Source organism: Chlorocebus sabaeus, chromosome 26 (assembly GCF_047675955.1).
Source record: "Chlorocebus sabaeus isolate Y175 chromosome 26, mChlSab1.0.hap1, whole genome shotgun sequence".
In the NCBI taxonomy this organism is placed as follows: domain Eukaryota; kingdom Metazoa; phylum Chordata; class Mammalia; order Primates; family Cercopithecidae; genus Chlorocebus; species Chlorocebus sabaeus.
Genome location: NC_132929.1, coordinates 58,319,385 through 58,334,399, shown reverse-complemented (window position 1 = coordinate 58,334,399; position 15,015 = coordinate 58,319,385). Strand labels below are relative to the sequence as shown.

The 15,015-nt window shown below is 39.8% G+C and overlaps 1 protein-coding gene across 2 annotated transcripts in view; it reads left to right on the top strand.

Moving 5' to 3' along the window:
- The window catches only part of EFL1 (elongation factor like GTPase 1), a 137,500-nt gene that overhangs the window by 121,782 nt on the left and 703 nt on the right, over positions 1–15,015 (top strand). For both annotated transcript variants that reach the window (XM_008015636.3, XM_008015637.3), the window contains exon 19: positions 6,850–7,034. In XM_008015636.3, coding sequence (XP_008013827.2) covers positions 6,850–7,034 — 185 coding nt within the window. The remainder of the gene's footprint in view (positions 1–6,849; positions 7,035–15,015) is intronic.

Genomic DNA, 15,015 nt, shown 5'->3' with positions numbered 1-15,015 from the left:
TCTGGCTAATTTTTTGTATTTTTAGTGCAGATGGGGTTTCACCATGTTGACCAGGCTGGTCTCAAACTCTTGACCTCAAGTGATCCACCCAGCTCGGCCTCCTAAAGTGCTGGGATTACAGGCATGAGCCACCACACCCAGCCTAGTTAAGAGTTTTAATTACAGCTATGATTATTGTAGTTCTTCCTTTTATTAAATTTTTATTTTTGAATAATTTTAATTTTTATGGGTATGTAGTAGGTATATTTATGGAATATATGAGATATTTTTAATCTTTTATTTTTACACATAGGAATAAATGCCAATATTGTTGGAACACATGTACTTTAATTTATCAGAAACATTCTTAATAAGTGTCACTGTTCACTTTTTTTTTTTTTTTTTTTTTTGAGACAGAGTTTCGCTCTTGTTGCCCAGGCTGGAGTGTAATGGTGTGATCTCGGCTTACCGCAACCTCCACCTTATAGGTTCAAGCTATTCTCCTGCCTCACCCTCCCTAGTAGCTGGGATTACAGGCATGTGCCAGCACGCTTGGCTAATTTTATATTTTTAGTAGAGATGGCGTTTCTCCGTATTGGTCAGGCTGGCCTCAAACTCCTGACTTCAAGTGATCCACCCGCCTCAGCCTCCCAAAGTGCTGATATTACAGGCGTGAGCCACTGTGCCCGGCCTCGCTGTTTCCTTCCCCCCCCTTTTTTGAGATGGGGTCTCACTCTGTCACCCAGCTGGAGTAGAGTGGCGCGATCCCGGCTCACCGCAGCCTCTGCCTCCCGGCTTCAAGCGATTCTCCTGCCTTAACCTCTGGAGTAGCTGGGACAACAGATGCACACCACCACATCCAGCTAATTTTTGTATTTTTGGTAGAGACAAGGTTTCACCATGTTGGCCAGGATGGTCTCCGTCTCCTGACCTCATGATCCTCCTTCCTCGGCTTCCCAAAGTGCTGGGATTACAGGCATGAGCCACCCGCCTGGCCTTTAAACCTTTTCTTATTCTATACTTAGGGCTCTTTTTACATTTCCTCAGCATTTTGTAATTCAATTCAACAAAGATTTAATGAGCTGCATGTGCCAATACTGTGTCAAACATGATTCCTGCTTTGAGAGATAAGGTGACAAAGCGTAATTATATAAAATAATTGGAAAGTAAAATACAGTTGAATTTAGTGCACAAACATGGTTTTCTAGGGAAGCTTTAAGAGAAATTGGGATTAGCAAAATTTAAAACAGTAGTTCTCTGGAAATGGGCTTTGATTGATGGAATAATTTTGGTTCAGCAACTTAGTATTAAGTTGACTTTCTTTATACCATAGCACATTGAAGACTACTATTAAGCCTAAAGTAAACTCATTTCTAGTTGGTTTTATAGGAACTGCTGTTCAGCATGACCTTCCTTTTTTTTTTGTTTTTTTTGTTTTTTGTTTTGGAGACAGGGGCTCACTGTGTCACCCAGGCTAGAAAGAACAGTGGCACAAACTTGGGTCCCTGCCGCAGCCTCAACCTCCCAGGCTCAAAGCGCTCCTCCCACCTCAGCCTCCAGGAACCACAGGAATTCCACCATGCCCTGCTAACTTTTTAATGTTTGTGGAGATGGAGTCTCACGATGTTGCCCAGGCTGGTCTCCAGCAGCTTGACCTGTCAAATCCTGGACACTTGATTGGTTTAACACAATTTTCATTTCGGGTCCTAGCCAGGCATTGCTAGTGTATGCCTATAGTCCCAGCTGCACGGCCAAGGCAGGAGATCACTTGAGCCCAGGAATTCAAATCTAGCCAAGGGAACATAGCAAGACCCTCTGTCTAAAAAATAAAAAAATTGGGGTCCTTGCCCAGTTATCTTGACTGTGTCACAATATTTGTTACCTGCCAACTTCATGTCCACTTTGGATTTGATCATTGTGCCTTCTTTTTTAAGTCACTGATTATAATAGAACACAGAGTTGCTAGCAGACTCACTAAGGACCACTTTCCAGAGTGGGTTTGACCTGTTAACATCAATTATCTATAAACTTGTAGCTGATCTATCTATGTAGTAGCAACCGGCCTACATTCCCCACTGTGTCTGAGCATGCTTTATCTCCTATTTGATTGAAGCCCATCTGTATCCTGTCAACCATGTTGGTCTGATTCAGAAGTCATAGCTCTGTGACAAAAGGAAGAGGTTAGTGTGACCTGGTGTATAAGAATAAGTACCTACCAATTTATTTGTGTGTGTGTTTTTAATTAAAGTTATTGCAGAAGTGTTACCAACAATAACAAATCACGAGGTGAAAGAAAGCTCTTTTTTCTTGGAATCCAACTTTATTTCCCATTTCCTTTTACAGCGCTTGTCCGTAATAGTACATTTTGCATATCTGTAACCTTATGATAGAAATAATTTAATATTTTGCTTTTTAGGTTTATTTATTTTATAGGCATGCTTTCATTTGGCTACTTAGAATTTGTAATTTTCATTTTAACCTCTGCATGTAATCTTATCAATTGGATGTGATATAGTTTACTTAACTATCATTCTGAAATTGGAAATTTGCATTGTTTTCTGATTGTTTACTGTTAAAGAAAACATTACTGTGAACAGCTACTCCCTTTCCTAAATTCTGAAAAAAACAACATACCTTTAATTGCCAGACTTCCAGCTTTCAAGATTGTAGAATCTACAGATTAATCTTAAGATTATGGAAGAAGAAAATGTATATATGAGAATCCATAAAGCCATATAAGAAGAATGTTCACCCAAATGGTAAAGAGATTTTTTTGAGCTTGGGTATCAGAGAAGACTTCATGGAACTAGTTATTTTTGAATGGGCCTTGAATGATGAAAAGGATTTGAATATAGCGTTGGACTAAGAGTATTCTAGGTTGAAGAAACTATGAGCTCAGAGTTGGCAAAACCTCAAATGTGTACTGTGGACAGTGAGTGATATACCTTGGCTTGGAGCACAGAGGCTGTACCCTGTGTACTCTAGAGTCTGGCAGTTAGAGAAGCTGAAGGGGTGGGTTACTGCCTTGAATACAGGCTGAGATATTTATAGTGTAGTCATTAATAGTTGAGTCCTGATCAGAACTGTTTCAATTGATTAAGCTTTTTGTTGCTGTTTTTTTCCTTGATGAATTCCTCTTCCCTGGTTCCTTTCATATAGTAGGGTACTCTGCTACCTCCCTCTTTCGCTTCCTTCCTGCCTCCATCCCTCCCTCCCACGGGGTCCTGCCTCGTCACCCAGGCTGGAGTACAGTGGCACAATCATAGACCACTGCAGCCTCCAACTCCTGGGCTCAGATGATTCTCCTGCCTTAGTCCCATAGCTACTAAGGTACTAGCTACTTAGTGCCTTAGTACAGATGCACACCACTACACCTGGCTAATTTTTAAATTTTTTGTAGAGACAGGGTCTTGTTTTGTTACCTAGGCAGGTCTCAAACTCCTGGTCTCAATTGTACCTCCCACCTCTGCCTCCCAAAGTGCTAGTATTACAGTGATGAACCGCTGTACTCAACCAGCTCTGATCTTTATTTAAGTGACTGAACTAACGAGTGATCATGATGGAACAAATATCCAATGGAAAGGGTCTGAAAGTATTTGCAGTCAAGGGCCACATGATCAGAAATTCTTATTGATATGGCTATGTTAATTTCTTAGTGATAACAGTGGCACATTTAGGGTCTTTGAATGCATCCTAAGCATTGGACACACCTATCATGAGAGCCAAGTGTATTTGGAAGGTTTTATTATAGTATTTTCCAGTGTGCCCCAGTATCAAGATATAGTTTTCATGGAATTAAAATTGAATGGATCAAAATTACATGTTAACTACATTCAGTTTCAATTACAATTATTGATCTAAGCCTGCTGGCATGACCCATGCAGCAGCAGTCAGGCAGCTTGTCCCCACTGGTCCCTTATTCATGGTCTGTTGGCCCCACTTTCCTCATTCTTTTTTACCCCTGTTGTTTTATTGTTGTGTATTGACTTCCGCAGACTACCTTCAAACGTTTCTTTTTCTTTTTTTTTTTGGAGACCAAGTCTCGCTCTGTTTCCCAGGTTGGAGTGCGATGGCACGATCTCAGCTCACTGCAATCTCCACCTCCCAAGTTCTCCTCCAAGCGATTCTCCTGCCTCAGGCTCTGGAGTAGCTGGGATTACAGGCATGCACCACTGTGCTCAGTAGTTGAGAAATAGTTGGAATGGGGAGAGTGGAGTTGCCTTTTGAACTAATTTTTGTAGTTTTAGTGGCGATATGGAGACCATATTGGCCAGGCTAGTCTTGAACTCCTGACCTCAAGTGATCCTCCCGCCTCAACCTCCCAGAGTGCTGGGATTACAGGTGTGAGCCACTGCTCCTGACTGTTAAAACATTTCTTCAAATGAGATAGGGGAGTAAAGATTACTAGTTCACACATGTTAGGTGTTATGGTAAGATTTTTTTTCTATATATCTCAAATAATATATAACTAAAAGAGATCACTAATGAAAATAATAATTCTGCTGTTTTGGGAGCTTTTCAGACTGTACTTGAAGTATTGTTTTCATTTCCAGGTACCAAATACCAAGAGGGATGTAAATAAATCATAGTAGTTCAAGTAGTTCAAGTAGGCCACGATAAAACAGAAAATACAGGTCTAGTCACTGCAAGATTGGCCTGGAAAAGTGAAGACAAGATAGCTGTCTTTGAGTAGCTTACAGGGTAATTTGTGGGAGAGGGATTAAACTTGTCACATGTGATAAAAACTAGGACTGATGGTCAGAAACTTCAGGGGAACATATTTGGGACTCAAGAATTCTCTAGCTGTTATGGTTATCCAAAGATGGAATGGGCTGCCCTGGGAGGAAGTGAGTTTTAGAGTATACAAGGAGAGCTTAAACAGCTACTTTGGTAGAACTTCTTAACCCTCAAGTTTCCTTCTATCCCACTGTTGTGTGATTCTGTAACTATGAGGTTTCTGGTATGAATGACGGGGGAATAGTTAGAATGGGGAGAGTGGAGTTGCCTTTTGAAGTGGATAATATATTCTTAGATGTGTTAATTTTAAAAGGAAGTTGGCTCTCACAGCAGAGATGCCCTGGCATCCATTGTAAAGTAGTATTGGAGATCCAAGGAGAGGCCTGGCTTAGATAAGATGGTCTTAGGAGTCCCAGGCATAAAATTAGTTTAAACCACACAAATTATAAATTAGTTGGCTTGCTGAGTAGAGAGTTTGTTCAAAGAGTATGAAGCTTCAAAGAATATCCATAAGAAGTAGTTCAGGAGATACTGAAATAAAGAGAATGATGGTCAGAAGGGCAGGAGTGTAAGGAGAATAATACTAAGATTGGAGACAGTTGACAAAGGAGATACTAATCAGTGGCTTCTGATTAGTACCTCCTACAGAGAAATCACAGAGAATGAAAATTGAGGAAAAAAAGCATTTAGGTTAGGAATATGAAAATTATTGTGAAATTTCAAGGAAGCAGTTTCCTGGAGCACAGGAGAGCCTAGATGTTAAAGAAAGAGCACATAGTGAAGAAATGAGAAGCTACTTGTTTAAGAGATGTGAGGAATCAAGGAAAGAGAAAATGTAGTAGCTAGCTGGGGAAGTAGACAAGAGGAAAGGGGGTGCCTTTCATTATGAATGGAGTGTTAAGTTGTTTGTTTTTAAGCTAAACCTAAACATGGTGAAGGCTCATCAGAGATTTTAGTTTAGTTTTTTTTTCCTTGAGGCCTTGTGACACAATAGATTTTCTGCCATTTGTTTCCTATTACCCTTCCTAATAACCGCCACTAGGGGGAAATCTGAATCAGAGAGAAAAGTTTGGGAGTCAGACAGTTTGGCTTTGTGTCCTCAGTTTCTAGTTTAAAAAATAAATAAATAAAGGTGAGTGGGTCGTGGACACTCCAGACTCATCACCTTGGCACTTAGGAGAGTAGGGTCCAGGACTCAATGGTGGTCAAAGGATACTTTAGCTCTGCTTAACAGCAGTGTTGTAAATGTTTAAGGATAATATATGCAATAGATCACTTATGTAACTAAAATTATTTTTTAGGCAGCAGGTGAAAGAGGAGGCTTTAGTGAGAGTATCTGCTACTTACATGATTGTCTTTGATTTTCATGTATCTCTATTCTTTGCAGGGTCTCTTCTCCTTACTAGTTGAAAGAATATATTGCATTCCCAGAGACACTCATACAGAACACCAGTCAGAGGGGAAGATGTTTCCCTCCTGAGTGTGAGGCAGAATTGTGCCTAAAGACGAATTAAAAGAGTCATCCAAGAGAATTTGCTAGTGGAATTCTATCAGTTTTCAGGGGAATAAAACACTTAATACTTGTGCCACTTAAATATTACCAGTTTAAGAAAACTATGAGCAAATATTTATGTGTGTGGTTTTAATTTTTGGTATAAAAATGCCAGTTGCTTCCCTACTAAGCCCAAATAGCCTATGCCATCTTAATTATCATTGGCATATCAATAAGGTCTTATAATTATTAAAATATTTTAATATTTAATAAACTTTAACAAAGCCCAGTCACACTCATATCATTGGATTTCAGACCCAAAGATAGCTCATAGGTGAAACCACATTGAAAGGTCCTTTTACAAATCTCCCTCTTCTCATGCTGTTTTGTGGAGTTTGTCTATGAGCAGCAGTGCAGTTTGGGGTGATTTAATTTTTGTTATTTTTTGTTTCTAATTTTTCTAAAAATCTCATACTTTTTAAATAAACACTTAAAAAGTGTTCGTTACTTTTGTAAACCAAAATTATTGAGAACGAATTTAATCATTAGTGGATTGTTACAGAGTATATGGGTAATCATGTCTTGGTGTGGCTCAAGCCATATGACTGATCCATGATTTTAAAATATTTATGGTTTTACAGGTCGAGTCTATGCTGTCTTGTCAAAGAGAGAAGGTCGAGTACTTCAAGAAGAAATGAAAGAAGGAACAGACATGTTCATCATCAAGGCTGTGCTGCCTGTTGCTGAAAGCTTTGGTTTTGCTGATGAAATCAGGAAGAGGACAAGTGGCCTGGCCAGCCCGCAACTGGTATTCAGCCATTGGGAGGTAAAAATCCAAGTTCCCATTCCTTCCTTTCCTTCTCATCTATGGATCCATTCCCTACGGAAGAGGCCAAGAGTAGCAAACAACACAGATCATGCCATTTGGCGTTCCTATGGCTCAGTCAAATGGACAGGAGAAAGCAAATGCGTTTTTCATCCAGATTGAATAAGCCTGAGATCATCTGTGGTTTTTAATAAACACACACACACGTATATACACACACACACTCACTCTCATTTGTTCTTTTTATTCAATATAAAATTTAAGATGCTGAAAATTTAATCCTTTTTTATCCAAATATATATTTTAGATTTTTAGAAGAAAATCACAGGCCTTTTGAATGTGAAATTTTAAGAATATTTTCTTCTAGGGAAAAAAAAAATATTTCCAGCATTTAGAGGGGAACAGTTACACTTCTTGCAAGGGGTAGCTTTAAATTATTATGTATTGTGTATTCTTCAGTCCCCATTATGGAGATTCAAGGTTTCCATGGCTTTTAGGTGTTGTGGAATGAGAATGGAATGAAATGGCTACTCAGAACCCTTCATTGTCAGTGTAGGTAAAGGTAGATGAAAAGGCAAACCTTATCTGTAATCAGAAAGGAAAACTTAACAGATCCGCATTGCTGGGGAGAAAAGGAAAGATTGTGAACACACTGTTGTAAGTTAGAGAAAAAATAATAACAAGAGGTAAAGGTAAGGTCAGACCAGCCATCCTGAACATATCCGTAAAGTAGATGTTAACTGGCTAAGAAGAAGGACGTTCAATTAGAAAGTGCCGCATGAGAAAAGGCTGGTAAAAGCAAACTGCAGGGCATGTGCAAAAAACAATTTACTTTTCCAGAAAAAGCCTAAGGTCAGGAATCAAATTGTAAACTCAAGGATGTAAGTAGAAAGATTGTTTTAAGAAAGCAGTTTTTGTTGTTGTTTACAGAGAATTGAAATGACTTCACATTATTCTCTTTTACCATGGAGGCTTGTAAGGTAATGGAAGTAGCATTGACTTTGGAGTCAGAAAGTCCTGGTTTCAAATATTCTTCTACTTATTTGGACAAATCATGGACCCTCCCTGAATTTTCCTCAGCCCTAGGTCAAATATCTAGCCTAGTGCCTGACATTGTGGCTGACCAGCCCTTGCTGATGCGAAGATTATTTCCTTGTGGATCATTCTCTGAGTCTATACCACATTCCTTTTGGCTTGCTCTCAGCAGTGTGGCATTCATTGCATGGGGCTTCACACAGATAATCCGTGGTTTTTTTTCTTAAACTCTATTTCAGCAAAACTCATGATTTAGCTTCAATGCTAAGCTGTTATCTTTCTCACTTTCTTTAGCCTGATGGGTCCGTTTTTCCAGAACACTTTAAGAAGAGTTTAAATTTAGAAGAGAATGGAAAATGAGAATAATTGAGGGAGAACCTTCTTTTTAAAACGAAATTTATAATCAAGTGAATCAGTGAAGTAAAGAAGGGTGGCACTTTAGAAAAATTGACTTTGGACAGGGCAAATTTGATTTTAATTCAGCAAGTTCATATCATCTAAATTGATGCAAGTGAAGTTGCTAATCCAGAGCACTTCATTGTGTCTGCTTTTCCTCTTAAAAAAAAAAAAAGAAAAAAAAAAAGTCACATTCTTAATGTTTGGCAGAACCAAGGTTAATACTATGATTTAGGTTACATTTTTTTGGTCAGTACAAACTCTAGGTTTTAACAGTAATTTACTATGAATCTTTTCTTGACTTTTGCATGTTTGTCTGAAAACTTAATGGTGTTTTGATGGCTTTGCTGGCTTATATCTGATGAGATATTGCTGAATTTCATTATGTAGAAAACAGTACCCACCAAACATTTGTGTGTTTTTTTTTTTGAGGCGGAGTCTCGCTCTGTCGCCTAGGCTGGAGTGCAGTGGCCAGATCTCGGCTCACTGCAAGCTCTGCCTCCCGGGTTTACGCCATTCTCCTGCCTCAGCCTCCCGAGTAGCTGGGACTACAGGCACCTGCCACCACGCCCGGCTAATTTTTTTGTATTTTTTAGTAGAGATGAGGTTTCACCGTGTTAGCCAGGATGGTCTCGATCTCCTGACCTCGTGATCCACCCACCTCGGCCTCCCAAAGTGCTGGGATAAACATTTGTTTTTTAATTCGTGTGCTTGTGAGTAGTAATTTCTCATTTATCAAAAATTCTAACTTTTGGTTTTGGTTTTGGTTTTCGGCATTCAGCTTTTATATAAGAACACAAACCAAGTGAGAAATATAAGGGATGGGTTTTAAAAGGCAGTGCCTGAAAAATAGGAACTATGTCTGTAGTGTAAATATATTACTGATGGCTCTAATGAAAACATCATTACAACATCCTCTACCACAGGTTTTAGTGACCAGATGTGTGAGTGCAGAGCAATACAGCTAAATGATATTTAGAATCAGAGAGATTCAGTCCACTTCAACCTAATGACCTTGAGAGGAAGAATGCTTTCTTCATTGGCATTACCATTGCTGCAAACTGCCCTCAGAATTCACAAGTCGTGCTTCTGAATATCTCAGAGATGAGAAGTCCATCGCATGAAGATGGCCTTGATTAACACTTGTGCATAAAACTGGGTTATAGTATGTTTGATCAGAACAAAGAGGATATAGGTTAAGTAATCACTGGGATTGTCTGTAAATGCAGATCCCGAATAGGCATTCAAAGCTGTTGTAACGGCATCATTATTGGAAGAATGATTCATTTGAATTTGTAGATTCTTTTTTGTTTTAAAATCTCATCATTTTATAGTCAGTCTTATCCTCAAAAGTAATTTTTATAAAGCATATTTTTTTAGAAAAATGTATGAAATTCCCTTCATTTCTTAGTTGTCAGAGATATTAGGAAGCAGGTAAGACTGCTCTAATAAAGGGATCCCAAAATATAGTGGCTCAAATAAGGCAGAGATTATTTCTCTTTTGAATCTAGGGAGGCAGCTGGGGCTGACATGTGGCTCACTGTGGTAGGAGCCCAGGCCCATTCTGGCTTGCTGCCTTTCTCAACACTTGGCTCCCATTGATTGTCCACAGTGGCTGTTCTACCTCCCCCGTCACATCTGCATTCCAGCCAATAAGAATAGGGATGAGGAAGAGTAAGATATACTCCTTCCCTTTAAGGACACAAACTGAATCTTGCACACATTACTTCACCCTCATCCCAATGCCCAAAACCAGTCATCTGACCACATCTAACAAGGCCCCACACAAGGAGGAGGCTGGGAAATGTAGTCTTTAGGTCTATGGCCTGTTGTCTGTTTTGATAAATAAAATTTGTTAGAATACAGCTGTACCCAATCATGTATGTATTTTCTATGGCTGCTTTTAAGCAGAGTAAAGTAGCTGTGATAGAAATAATATATGGCCTGCAAAGTCTAAGATATTTACTGTCTAGCTCCTTATAGGAAAAGTATGCCTCCACCTTCTGAATCTAGGTGGCTATAAGCCTAGCTGAAATATCTACTACCAAAGAAAGGTAGAGAATGGATATTTAGGAACAACTAGTATAAAAACAGCAAGATTTTACCAAATAGGCAGTTTTTGTTACCTGAAAGCCTTGATGGTTGTCCGTCTCCTTTATCCTTCAGAAATTTAAAAAAAAAAAAATCTTAAAATTGATCTTACACATTTAATACTTTTAAAAAATATTACTTTCTGGCTTAGCTACATCTTGTTATTAAAAATAAGTCTTTTAATAACTTGAGAGAAAAATATTCTCAAGAAAAGTTTTGCCCCAGTTTTGTACCATCCTTCTGCCACGTCCTTGCCACCTGTCATGGTCCCGTTCCCAAAAGCTTCAAATTTTTGAAATCTTAAAAACTACATTATAATTAAATGTCATTGATCTGATATTTTTTGGCTGTCTTGGTTTTTCCCCCATAGTTAGGTTTAGAAATAACACAGTTGTTGAGATATGGCTTCTCACTCCAAGGCACTTCTTTTCATTTGTATTCTACCACACCATATAATTTACAATCAAGAGCTTTTGAGAGAAAGTGCTTCAAAAAATAGAGAAAATAAAATTACAGGCATTTTTCCATGAGGAAACCTTTGAAGTCAGCAATCTCATAATTTCTCTTTCTATGTTTTACCCTTCTATGAAAAAGGAAGAAAAGGAGCTAATAACAGACACAGAAAGAAAAAATATTACCAACCAGTGCTGTTGTACATATATGTCAGCATAACCTCAAGATTTGCCACTTATTACTGAGATTACCCTGAGGGGTGGGCTAAAGTTCATGCCGGGTGAAGTGATTACAATACCACCAAACAAATTTATTTTGGACATGGTATTTTCCACCTGCCAGCAGTAATCATAGTGAAAACTGGGCAAAAAATTGAAATGGAGCACCCAGAGCTTTTTCCTTCTAGGCTTTCTTTTTCCTTAATGCCTAGGGCAATAGTTTGCACTTGGGTGCCTTTTTATGATTCGAAAATGGCATCCCCTTCAGGCTGTTGAGTTGCAAAAATACATTCTCACTCTAGGCCACTGAATTCTGGGTGAGGAAGTGAGGGAGAAAAAAGAAAAAAACAAAGCACCTTTTTCTTCAGTTTGATATCAGGCCCCTCTCTGTGGCCTGGAGGGGCCTTTCTGTAGAGCACAAGCTGGACAACCATAAAAGGGTAGCTTTGTCTTTGCTCCACTAAGGAAATTCAAAACCAGCCTCAAGCTCTCGAGTGTTACTCCATCTCCCCTGTCCTCAGAGTTTGCTGGGCATGTTGAGGCAGGTGCTTCAGGCTCTCCACACAGATGCAAGTGTAGTGAAGATGTCTTCATATAGTCATATGTTATTGGGACTTTTAACATTCCATCCTTACAAATAGGAGAACCCAGGTATAAATGATTGGAAATAAGTTGCCCAATATCGCACAGCTAAGCGAGTAGAAACTGGCATTGAAGGGAAACTGCCTGGCTCCAGAGCCAGTGCAGTTAACCCTCACACCACGTTCACTCTGGCCTCAGTGCCTGCTCCTGGATTCAGTGAAGTGCCAGCCCCCTACTCCTCACTCTCTGGGTTTGATTCCACACAGACTCACTTGGTTCTTCTCACTCATTGCATTCTCTCTGCCTGTTTCCTCACATATGAGGAACAGACCCCACCCCTCTCACCCTGTCCTCCCACCAGCAAAGCAGAATAACCAATTCTGAAAATAGTTTGTGTTTCTTACAAATGTTGAGAATTTTACCTTCAGACAAAAGAGAATTATAACTTGTGGCCGGGTGTCTTAAAAAAAAAATGTGTTAAAAAAAATTACAATAGTTTTTTTTCCATAGGAAAAAATTACCAAAAAATATATTACCAAACATATGTTTTTACCAAAAAATATGTTCAGGGAGGTCCTATGCGCCATTCACCCCTCCTTCCCCAATGTTAACATCTCTTATAGTACATTGACATTGATACACCCATAGTGCTTGTTCAGGTTTCACCAGTTATAATATATGCACTTGACTTAGCTAGTACCATTGTGCAATTTATGTTTGGATAAACTCAGTCTTCATGGCAGTCTGCAAACATGGCAAAGGGCAGGCTTTGGAGCCAGACAAATCTAGGATGTGCCAGGTGCCTTACCATATGACTTTCATATATCTTCTTCAGTCTTCACAACAACCCTGTATCCGTTGATAGATTATGAGTGTTTTCAGCTGCAAGAACCATAATGCCAGAATAGTAATTGTTTAAGCAACTAGGGCTGGTACCATGGCTCAGGGACACCATCAAAGATGCAGGCTCCCTTTCTTCTGCTCTGTATATTCATGGGAGTTTGTGCATCTGTAGTGCTATAAAAATGTATCACATATGTAGTTTTATGTAATCAAGATATAGAATTGTTTCATCACCACAGGCTCCCTCATGCTCCCCCTACATAGCTACACCTACCTTCACCCTGGGTGGGTGGCTTTTGACCAGTCAGGCTGTTTTGAGTAGCAACCACCTTCCCTCCCTTCCTCCTGCCCAGGCCCTGAGGCCACACTGACTCAGCCTGGCTGGTATCATGGTGACATTGTCTGCTGGTGAATGGTCTGGAATGAGCCTTGCTATCCTAGGCCCAGTGGCTAGTGAATTAGAATTGAGTCTCTGGAACTGCTGTGCCCACAAAATTATAGCACACACCCTCTGACCCAGAAGAACTCCCTCAGATGGCCAGGTCCACAGGACCGAGCTTCCTCCCAACTCCTTCTTACTGCAGTTTCTCGTCTAAATTCCATCCATTCGCCCTTGTCTGCCACTCTACCTACCCACGCCCCCACCCAATTCCTGGACCTTGTCTCCTTTTCTGCCCCTTGTTGCCCAACCTCTAATGGGGTTCCCTTCAAGACACTGCTTCTGTAGACTTGTTGTCACCCACCAGAATTGTTACTCTAGTGCTGATAATGCCTCTGTGCCCCCTGGCTGTTCTCACTTCTTACTGTCTGCCCTTTCCTTCAGGGACTCTTTTCTAAAAGATATTTCTAGTTCTTTTGTTGAGTGTCCATGAGATATGTTTTAAAGTCTGTCCAACAGAGGCTTTTTTTGGTTCACTGATAATGGTTTATTTAACTAAATAAAGACGTGTAGGCTCACACTGAGGCTCCTTAGCACTCTGAAGGACTTCATTGTGTACCAGCAACTGCTGTTGCTGATGCAAAGCGTCTCGTTGGTCTGATTCATGTTCTTCTCTAGATGATCTGGCTTTTCTCTCTGATTTTCTCTGTACCTGCCTCAGCACCAGGACACAGGCAGCTGCTTTATTTCCAACCTTTGTTCAAGAGCAAGAAGCACAGTTGTGGCTCACACCTCCCATTCTATAGTGTCTAGTGGGTCAGAATCAAGCCTCAGGAGATGCAGGTACCCACAGATTTCCAGCATTTCAGCACTGTCACAAGGGGTAGATTATTTTATTATCTTGGTCCAGACTCAGTGAGGTTTTTCCATCTGAAGACTCTCATCCTGTTCTCTGTTTTTTGGTTTTAGAACTCCTGTTAGATATACCCTGTACATACTTGATGGCTCTTGACTTTCCTTTCAGACTTTTTTTTTTTCCTAATCTCCATCTCTCTGTACCATATTCTGTATTCAGGGAGATTTCTTTAAGTCTGTCTTTTTAAAAATAATATACTGAGGTGTGAAATTCATACAACCTAAAATTGAACTTTTTTTTTTTCTTTTGAGACGGCGTTTCACTCTTGTCGCCCAGGCAGTGCAACCTCCATCTGCCAGGTTCAAGAGATTCTCCTGCCTCAGCCTCCCAAGTAGCTGGGATTACAGGCATGCACCACCAAGCCTGGCTAATTTTTTGTATTTTTAGTAGAGATGGAGTTTCTCCATGTTGGTCAGGCTGGTCTCAAACTCCTGACCTCAGGTGATCTGCCTGCCTCGGCCTCCCCCAAAATTGAACATTTTAAAGTAAACATTTTGCTGCATTTTTTCCATTCACAATGTCATGCACCCACCACCTCCAGAAAAAAAATTAAAAATTCGCTGGGCATGGTGACATGCACCTGTAATCCTAGCTGCTTGGTACACCAAGGGAGGAGGATCAGTTGAGCCCAGGAGATTGAGGCTACGGTGAGCTATGATTGCACCACTGCACTCCAGCCTGAGCAAAAGAGCAGAACTCTCTCTCTTCAATAAAAAAATATATGTAATAATAGTAAGAGTTTAGTTACATGTGTTGATCTTTGTTGAGGTTGAAGACAAAGGCAAAATATTGATGGCAAAGATATTAAGACTCAGATATATCCTAGCAAAAATGAAAGCTTTTTAAAATTATATTATTAAAAATTAATAGTTTTCTTCCTTAGTGTTATGAACTGGAATTATGAGCAAAGAATAATAATGTATGTTACAAGTTTTATTGACTCTACTTCCATTTGTTCACACCTCCCATGATTTTTCATGCTTTTTTTTTTTTTTTAAGATGGAGCCTTACTCTGTCGCCCAGGCTGGAGTGCAGTGGCACAATCTCGGCTCACTGCAACTTCTGACT